The sequence below is a fragment of the Papaver somniferum genome, chromosome 6 (assembly GCF_003573695.1).
Source record: "Papaver somniferum cultivar HN1 chromosome 6, ASM357369v1, whole genome shotgun sequence".
NCBI classification, from domain to species: Eukaryota; Viridiplantae; Streptophyta; class Magnoliopsida; order Ranunculales; family Papaveraceae; genus Papaver; species Papaver somniferum.
In genome coordinates, this window is record NC_039363.1 from 64,484,788 (window position 1) to 64,494,829 (window position 10,042).

General features: G+C 38.7%; 1 protein-coding gene across 1 annotated transcript; it reads left to right on the top strand.

Annotated features, from left to right (window-relative positions):
* The first annotated feature begins 4,279 nt into the window (after positions 1-4,279).
* LOC113285722 (indole-3-acetic acid-amido synthetase GH3.6-like) lies at positions 4,280-6,581 on the top strand. Its single transcript, XM_026534494.1, has 3 exons — positions 4,280-4,662; positions 4,758-5,692; positions 5,774-6,581. Exons 1-3 carry the CDS (start codon positions 4,337-4,339, stop codon positions 6,367-6,369), a joined length of 1,857 nt encoding a protein of 618 aa, XP_026390279.1. The 5' UTR covers positions 4,280-4,336; the 3' UTR covers positions 6,370-6,581.
* The last annotated feature ends 3,461 nt before the right edge of the window (positions 6,582-10,042 follow it).

Here is a 10,042-nt window from a genome sequence, read left to right on the forward strand (position 1 = left end):
ACTTTGGTTTTCTTCTTCTAAAACTAGGTTAACGACTTAAAGACTTCATTGGGATTGTGAAGCCAGGCCGATACTACTTTTATCGTAGTTGTGTGATCTAATCTTGCATCTTCTATCGTACGAGTACAATCAGATTGATTGGCTTAAGATTAATATCTTCGATAGGCAAGATATAAAAAGTAGTCACAAACATCTTCGTCTCATTGTTTGTGATTCCACAACATCTTGTTTCGCTACCATACGATTAAGATTGTTGTGAGGTGATTGATTTATTTAGGTTATTCTTCGGGAATATAAGACCGGATTATCAATTGGTTCATGTTCACCTTGATTATTATCAAAAGACGGAATAAAAACTTTAGGGTTTTTCTGTGGGAGAAAGATTCATCCTTTGATAGACTTGTCTGTGTGAGACAGAATTGTTTATTGTCAAAGCCTGCGATTTTGGGTCATAGAAACTCTTAGTTGTGGGTGAGATCATCTAAGGGAATCAAGTGCGCAGTATCCTGCTGGGATCAGAGGCGTAGGGAGTACAACTGTACCTTGGATCAGTGGGAGACTTATTTGGGTTCAACTATAGTCCAGTCCGAAGTTAGCTTGGAGTACGCTAGTGTCTGTAGCGGCTTAATACAACGTGTGTTTAATCAAGACTAGGTCCCGGGGTTTTTCTGCATTTGCAGTTTCCTCGTTAACAAAATTTCTGGTGTCTGTGTTATTTCATTTTTCGTATTATATTGTTTTATCTTTATAATTGAAATAATACAAGTTGTGCGTTAGATCATCAATTAGAGTAATCCCACTATTGGTTGTTGATTGTCATTGATTGATCCTTGGATATTGGTCTTTGGTACCATCCAAGTTATTCCTTGTGTTTGATTAAAGACTCGCTGATTTCTATTAGCTTGAGGAAATCAAAACAAGATAGAAATATTAACTCCTTGAGATACTTTTACCTAGATTGAGTCTGACTGTCTAGTTGATTCTCTAGAAAGTATTTCGGAGTTAGTCCATACAGATTGCTAAGCGAAATATTGGGTGGTGCTGTTAGACCCCCGCTTTCTCAGCAACAATCAACGGCTACCCCTCCTTCTGAGATGCAGATCTCAGCCGTACAATTTCGCCACCAAACGCATGGAAACTTTTAGCCCAATGCCAAATTCCACGGTTTATGCCAAGCCCTAATTTGGCCGCGCCTAAAACATGCCAAAGCCATGCCGGCCATGCCTCCATGCCGCTGGCTGTCAAACGGAGGGTTGCAACAATCAACGGCTACCCCTCCTTCTGAGATACATATCTCAGCCGTATAAATTCGCCACCAAACGCATGGCAACTTCTAGACCTATGCCAAATTCCACGGTTTATGCCAAACCCTAATTTGGCCGCGCCTAAAACATGCCAAAGCCATGCCGGACATGCCTCCATGTCGCTGGCTGCCAAACGGAGGGTTGCAACAATCAACTGATACCCCTCCTTCTGAGATGCAGATCTCAGTCGTACAAGTTCTCCACCAAACGCATGGAAACTTCTGCCCCAATGCAAAAATTCTACGGTTTATGCCAAACCCTAATTTGGCCGAGCCTAAAAAATACCAAATCCATGCCGGCCATGCCTCCATGCCGCTGGATGCCAAACAGAGGGTTGCAACAATCAACGGCTACCCCTTCTTCTGATATGCAAATCTCAGCCGTACAAGCTTGCCACCAAACCAAACGATATGTGGAAACCTCTTGGTTGCGATGCCAAAATTCCACGGTTTGTGCCAAATCCTAATTTGGACGCGCCAAGAGCATGAACGAGCCATGCCTCCATGCCGCTGGCTGTCAAACGGAGGGTTGCAACAATCAACGGCTACCCCTCCTCCTGAGACATAGATCTCAGCCGTACAAGCTTGTCACCAAACCACACGACTTGTGGCAACCTTTTGGCTACGCTGCCAACTCTTTGGTCACGGCACCCTAATTGGACGCGCCAAGAGCATGCGCAATCCATGCCAGCACCGTGGCCACGCCACTGGCTACCGACGGAAGGTAGCCACAATCAAACAACTACCCTTCCTCTCAAGATGCAAAATATCGGCCGTCGAAGGTCTCCACTGAACCAGCAAGCCTCTCCATTTTAACTTGCCAAACAGTAGCAACATGCTACACGTTTTCCACGAAAACACTCGAGACATCAAGACAGTCACAAACCGGGGGATGCTCATCAGGGTATTGGTCTGGCGGTTTACAGCGTGCGGCGTGCAATACGCCCGTTCCAAGAAAGTTTCATAAGAGTAAGGCGGTTAGTAATGACAGGAAATAATGGTGAAACATATCCTTCATTATGGAAACATCAATTCCAGGCGTTACCCGTTATCATTCTCTTCCATTACTCAACCGTTTCCACTTCTTACGAGGCCAGGCTACGTTTTATTACGACTTGTATAAATAAGTCTCACCTATTTCCACCAAAGAACAATCTTTGGTCAGGAGAATACAACACTCAGAAATCACCTGTTAGCTTTCCACATTGCTAGCTTTTCACTTTCTGATACAAGTCGTAAAACAACCACTCTTCTAGAATCAACTATTCTGGTCTCAACACTCTCTTCGCTTCCCTCCCCAAGACCAACCTTTCTCCTTCACTTTGTGACCGAAGCAAGTCTGGAACGACCATTTCTTGGTTTAGTCCGGATTTGTACAGATTGATCTCTCGAATCTAAAGTACTCCCGTGCAGCACATTGTTTAGGGTTTAGACTCGTTTCTCACTCACACACGAAATTACCAAAATCAGCAGAAACTGTTTTCACCCTCAAACAACAATCACGGGAAGATATATATGTTAAAAACTTTCTGATCGATCAGAACTCGATTGGAGATATGTATTTGTATTTTCATATTTCATAGATCAAGATCAAGTATTCATATCTTGTGTAAACTAATTAAGATCATGTTTACTGTATGTTATTCCTTGTTATCTCTCTGAAGGTTTATATTCTGAATTTCTAAAGTTAAGAATTTAGTAAACAATGGGAGATTTCTAGGGTTTTTGAATAAATATACTAAGGGATATTTATAGGGTTTCGATTTCAAATTGAAAATTTACTGGGTTCCAATTCAACATACAACAAGAGATTGGAGATTTTAAGGGCTTCAATTTAACCAACAGAAAGCCAAAAAGGGTTTTTGTTCCTACAAATTGTAGATGTTTTGGACACGATGAATAGTGGATGATTCACTATTTTCTGATTAATTTGTTCTTAACGTTTATTTTATAAAATGTACAGTAAGTGAACCTATGCTTCTTGAAACGTGCCAACAACTATAGTCCAATACATGTAGTTCAAATGTCGTGTTATTCGACTACCTGCAGTTCTAACTACCCTGCATTAGAAAAAAATCGGCGCCAAACGGACGAAAGTGATAACCAAAGAGGTGAGGTTGTTGTTGCCTACGTTGGGTTGGTTGGTTCTTTATATTCTATGACTAACTGTAGTGTGAACCCTTGACCCAACAACTCTTGGGGACCGTATTCGGTATTCCTTCTGTAGCTTAATTTTCTTGACAGCCCTAATTAACACATGCTTTTGTCGATTTATTTTAATTTGGGTATACATTATGTATAAATCTTGGACTTAGGTAAATACCTGCTACATGTTCATGGCGACAATCAATCCACGGAAGGCCAACCCGGTTAAGTGGTTGGAAACTTCCATCACTATTTCCAAATTTATAACATCACATTTTTCAAATTTATGGCGTCACTGCAACTTCTTATCAATCATTTCAATACCCCTAAAAAAAGCTCCTGATAGAAAATATCAAAAAAACTAGGTACGTGTACAAAGAACTCGACTTATTGTTGCAAGTGCAAAGAAATTACGAACCTCCATATCTCTTTCTATTTGAAAAATGATCAAACTAACGAATAATTTATGTTTTATAATTATTCTAATGAATCATCCTAATCCTTTTCGGACCATTTTAATACATTACATTATGATCGTGATCCATATTTTTCCATGTCTTCATATGGTGTCTTTACATGAAATTTCTTGTTTTAAAAAAAAAATAATCTTCAGAAGTGAATTGAAGTTCAATTTAACATGCTTTTATTAATGTTAATGTGCCCTTAATGATTTCATAGCAGGTCTTGACATTTTAGGGGTATGTATGGTCTTTCCATGTCATACACGTCATGCATAAGGGGGATAAATTCCGCGGGAGTGCAGTAGTTATTTCAGCTATATATATAATCCTATTCTCCACTCTCATAAGTACAGCTCTTTTCTCTCTTTCTCTCTATTTTGTTAGTCTTTTGAGTTCTTCATTAATTAGCGTACGCACTTCAGTTGAGATGGATTACTGTAATGTTCAAAACAGAACTACTAGCAGTTCCATTAGAGAGGTAGATAAGAAGAAAAAGGCACTTCAATACATAGAGGAAATAACAAAGAAGGCAGACGAAGTTCAAAAGCAAGTGCTCCATGAAATACTTTCACGCAGTGCCCATGTCGAGTATTTACAAAGACATGGGTTAAGTGGGCGCACAGACCGTGAGACATTCAAAAGAGTTATGCCCGTTGTCACTTACGAAGATCTTCAACCTGATATCACTCGTATCGCTGACGGTGATGCTTCACCAATCCTCTGTGCACTACCGATCTCACAATTTCTTACAAGGTCTGCTGACTATGTGCTACTTCTTGATATTTTCTTTTGATTCCTATCTGTTTCTAAAGCTTCTGGTTTGACCATTTGTTTTCTTTTCTATATAGTTCTGGCACTTCAGGGGGAGAAAGGAAACTGATGCCGATGATTGATGAAGAGTTTGAAAGACGATCTTTGTTTTACAGTCTTCAAATGCCTATAATGGATCAATATGTCCCTGACTTGAACAAAGGCAAAGGGATGTATTTTATGTTTGTAAAATCTGAAGCTAAAACACCAGGAGGGTTAGTAGCTCATCCAGCTCTAACGAGCTACTATAAGAGTTCATACTTCAAAGAAGGAACTTCTGATCCTTTCAACAGCTATACTAGTCCAAACGAGACCATAATTTGCACGGATTCTTACCAAAGCATGTATTCTCAGTTACTTTGTGGGCTTTACCAAAACCATCAAGTTCTTCGAGTAGGAGCAGTTTTTGCGTCTGTATTTCTTCGGGCAATACGGTTTCTGCAAAAACACTGGATTGATCTAAGCAATGACATTCGAACTGGAAATCTGAACTCCAAAATCACTGACTCGTCTGTAAAAGAAGCGGTCTCAAAATTACTTAAGCCTAACCCTGGACTTGCAGACTTCATCAAGTCAGAGTGTAGTAAGGATTCATGGCAGGGGATTATTACAAGGTTATGGGCCAATGCTAAGTATGTAGATGTTATCATTACCGGGACAATGTCGCAGTATATTGCTAGTCTTGATTTTTACAGCAATGGCCTTCCAATTGTTAGCACCTTGTACGCGTCTTCAGAATGTTATTTCGGTCTGAACCTTGAGCCTTTAACTAAGCCCAGTGAAGTATCCTACACTCTCATCCCTACTATGGGCTATTTTGAATTCTTGCCAGTGGAGAAGACCCATACTGAATACGCCAACTTGGTGTCAATTGCAACAACCTCGATTGAGAATGACGAACAGCAAGAACTTGTTGATCTCGTCAATGTTCAGCTTGGTAAAGAATATGAGCTTGTTATTACCACTTATGCAGGTAATTTGACCAATTTCATTAGTTGCACAAGTGTTATCTTTGTTAGCTTTTAGATCCATCAAAACATTTTTCTTGTAACAGGAATTTATCGCTATAAAGTTGGAGACATACTTCGAGTTGCTGGATTCAAGAACAACGCTCCTCAATTCAACTTTGTATGCCGAAAGAATGTTGTTTTAAGCATCGACTCTGACAAGACGGATGAAGTAGATCTTCAAAATGCTGTGAAGAATGCTGTGAGTCATCTCAAACCGTTTAATGCCTCTCTTGTTGACTACACAAGTTTAGCGGATACATCAACTATCCCAGGCCATTATGTGCTATATTGGGAACTTCTTCATGACGGCAAAACCTCAATTCCTTTCTCAGTATTTGAAGATTGTTGCCTCACAATTGAAGAATCTCTCAACAGTGTTTACCGCCAAGGCCGTGTATGTGACAAGTCAGTTGGACCACTAGAGATAAGGTTAGTCGAGATGGATACATTCGACAAGCTGATGGACTACTCAATCAACCGTGGTGCTCAAATTGATCAGTATAAGACACCTCGATGTGTAAAATTTGCTCCCATAATCGAGCTCTTGAACTCAAGGGTTGTTTCAAAGTCCTTCAGTCCAAAAGATCCAAAATGGGTTGCTGGTCATAGGGATTGGTACACCAACGGTTGCACCGAGTAAAAGAAAATATCAAATAAGAAACGAGGCTGAATCGGGATACATTTTACCACCGAGTCAGGACACATTTTATACCCACACCAGAAGATATATGGGGCTTCCAAAATAATGGTGAAATAACTATTTTCTCTAATAATTTCTTCTCCTCCCATTCTTCTTCTCCTCCGCTCCCTCTCTCCCACTGTTTCCCATTCCATTAACGACTTCTGAGAAAAAAAAATTCTTACCGATTCATCGTCGTAAGTGAACTAAAACCCCTTAATCTAAGTTGGGTTCGCGTTTTAATTTGATTTGTTGATTGAAAAATTAGGTTTTCAACTGCAAAATTGCAGTTACAATGCCAGGGTCGTTAACCACGATTTTTTATTGCTTAACGATTTTTGATATGCATGTTGAATTGATAAAAAATCGTTAACCATTAGGGTGTAGTAGATAACGACCCTAAACCTGGTTTTCTGCCCTAGAATAGTGTCGTCTAGGGATTTCTAAATCATTAACGATTCTTCTCGGCGACCCTTTTTAAATACGAACGACTCTGTCTTATGCAGAACCACCTCTCTGTCCCAAATAGTGACAGGGTCGTCAATATATTTCTAAAGCATTAACGATTCTTTGTTTGACAACCCCTTTATGAAACTAACGACTCTATATGATACAAAATTTGTTCCCTGTTCAAAAAATAGGAAGGGTCGTCATGCCAAATGGTTGTAGTCGTTAACTATGTTGAAGGGTCGTCATGTCAAATTTTTGAAGTCGTTAACGATGGTGAAGGGTCGTTTGGTTTTATAAATTTTTCTTGCCGATCCTTAATCTATGAAATGGCTCGCTAGGGTCGTCCGTATATAGGAATGCCTAATTAACGACCCTAAGAGTAACATCTTCAAAGAGTAAAAAGTTTTAGAGTCGTTAGGTTCTAAACATATTAAGTTAACGACTCTATATGACCTAACTAGCTGGAGTCGTCAATTATATCACACTTGGTTGACGATTTTTCATAACTTGCAAAAGTTGCAAATTTGAGTCGTCAAAGGTTGTGTCAAGTAATTGACGACTCCTTAGAGTCGTTCGTTTATTACCCTCTCGACTTAACGACCCTCACTCTGAGTAGTTGCATAGTGTACATGAATCGACCACTTGGGGCATCATTCATACAATTTGAAGAGTATAGGACGTTTACCTGATTGTTTTGAGCTTCGGGTTCTTCATTTTGAGGATTCGTTCCTTCATTTTGAGCAATATGATTCCTCTACTGGAATCCCCCAAAAACTCAACTTCTTCCTCTCCACAACACAAAAACACAATTTTTCTTTTATCAAAATTGTATCCCTAAATCTGATTTTAATCTAATTAAACTAATTAACAATTAATTAACTTAATTACCACTAATGATTTGGGGTAGTTTAACCCTTTAAGAAAGCTGGGGATAAGGGATAACTCCCAATTACTATTTCATGACCTTTTTTGTTCTGTTGCTAGGGGTCCCCAATTATTTTTCCAGGACCCCCAATTCAGCCTTGATAAGAAACTGGACAAATATTGTCAGCGTTATTTAGTTGCTTTTGTCAGTAGTGTGTGGGCAAAAAAAAGAAGGTTGTGGAATTGATTGGTGCAGTACTGCTACTGCGGCTGAAGTGACCATCTATTGTTGTATATTTTTATGTCATGAAATAATGGATACCCAGGATTCCAAAATTTTCTATTTCTTTATTTAATAATAAACATGGTCAAATTGGGGTATACCCAGATTAATTGAGGTATATCAAGTGAGACAAAACCCTGGTCATTATGAAGTAAAATAAAATACTTCTTAACCATTTAATTTTTAAATGGTTAAATTTTCCCAACAATGATCAAGACTAATTTAATTGATATGATCATATTAGTTAAATTAGTTAGATTTGTTAGTTGTTTTATATGAGTGGATTTGTAAATAATTGAGAGTAAGAAAGAGAGTGAAGTAATAGAAGAAGTTTTTTGGGGAAAAGTTAGAGTTTTGTGATTATTGTAAGATGAGGGAAATGAGTGATTCTAATCATGATTTTGGAGTGGTGGAGTCTTCTAATTTTCCTCCTATAGATGAATATTTGTATGGTGATCTACCAAATCATGATCAAATGGATTATATGCATGATCCGCACTTTATTTCCTCAAACTCAAGATGGATATGGAAGTGATGAATGTATTGAGCCAAACGTAGAATCTAATGATCCAGAAGAAGAAAAGGGAGCTGCAAATAGTCAGGTACACAACTTACGTGGTGAAGATTGTGATTTTTCCATGCAAATGATAGATTTTTTTTTCACTTTTACGGCCCAATATCGGCAAGGTCGACGATGGTCGAACCGTGCGGACATAAGAGTCGGTATGGTTTTTATTACCAAATGCCACGACTTTTCATGAGCAGTATTTTAGTCTGCAAGGTCATAAATAAGAACCCCGCCGAATAACCCTCTTTTGCAGCACAAGAAACTGGGTTATGAAACATGCTTAAGCCGTCATTGTTTTGAATATGTCAACCATGCCGACTATAGTTTGGTCGTCATTGTTGTATTCTTCGACCCTGCCGGCTGTGCGTTGGTCGTTGTTGTTTTATATATCGACCTTTCCGAGTATGGTAGTGTATGTCAACTAACTTGTGATGTTTTGTAGATTGTATTGGTACCGATGACGGATCAGCCTAAAGTTCACAGTGTAAGGGGTCCTGATACTTCCGCACATTATGCTAATGATTTTGAATGGTTGCAGAAAGACGAAGCAATCAATTGGGTTCTTGAGAAAGAAAAAGAGAAAATGTGTGTTCTAGTAAAAAACACTCAACAAAAAGATTGGAGGTTTGAAATGGTATGCGAATGTAGTAGGTCGGACGTAAGTCACAAGAGAAAGGGTTATGTGTATGATAAGAAGATGACTAGTGTGTGAAAAAGCGGGGGTCTAACAACCACACCCAATATTTCGTTCGGCAATCTGTATGGACTAACTCCAATATAATTCAAAGAGAATCAACTAGAGAGTCAGACTCAATCAAGGAAATATATCCAAGAGTTATATCTCTGTTTCTCAATGTTGTAAGAGCATTGCGCGGTCGAACTCGCATGCGTTGCTATCTCAAGCATGTTTGTCAATGTTAGTGATCAAAACTATAAGTCTTGATTTCTAGTCTACTATAGCTAAGGTCTCGGACTAGGATAGAAAGTGTAGTTGAGCTCCAGAACTCCATGGAAATCATCATACAAGATGAATGACTACTCAAGGAACTGGTGGATCTTTATCGACTAAAAGGTATGTTGTGAAGACTTGAACTTATATATCACTCAAAAGTCCATTTATCTCCTATCTTGAGACAAAAGTCGTTTTGCTATATAGACTTAGATTATACACATTTGGTATTTCGAGCGGAGTTTATCTCGCCTATCTATTTCTCGAAATATGTGTTGGTAAACTTTTGCTTTAGCTAAGTTCATCTTACCTAGTGAAGAAAGTCATGTTATGTTTCAATCACTTTGAAAATTTCTCTGACGAAAAATTATTTGTGAATAACAACTATATAACGTCCTCTGAGAATGTTTCAATGATTGAAATGAGAGTTTAGATTATATAACCATTGTTGGATATAAGCATTGTTGTGGAAACACATACATGTATAAGTCCAATTCCTTGACCCAAAGTTTGCGAACTT

What these genes read in the sequence shown, in the direction of transcription:
- LOC113285722 (XM_026534494.1), top strand. Translation starts at nt 4,337, where the DNA reads ATGGATTACTGTAATGTTCAAAACAGAACTACTAGCAGTTCCATTAGA. An exon ending in ATCTCACAATTTCTTACAAG is followed by an intron (nt 4,663 to 4,757) that starts GTCTGCTGACTA and finishes TTTTCTATATAG; the next exon opens with TTCTGGCACTTCAGGGGGAG. An exon ending in TGTTATTACCACTTATGCAG is followed by an intron (nt 5,693 to 5,773) that starts GTAATTTGACCA and finishes TTCTTGTAACAG; the next exon opens with GAATTTATCGCTATAAAGTT.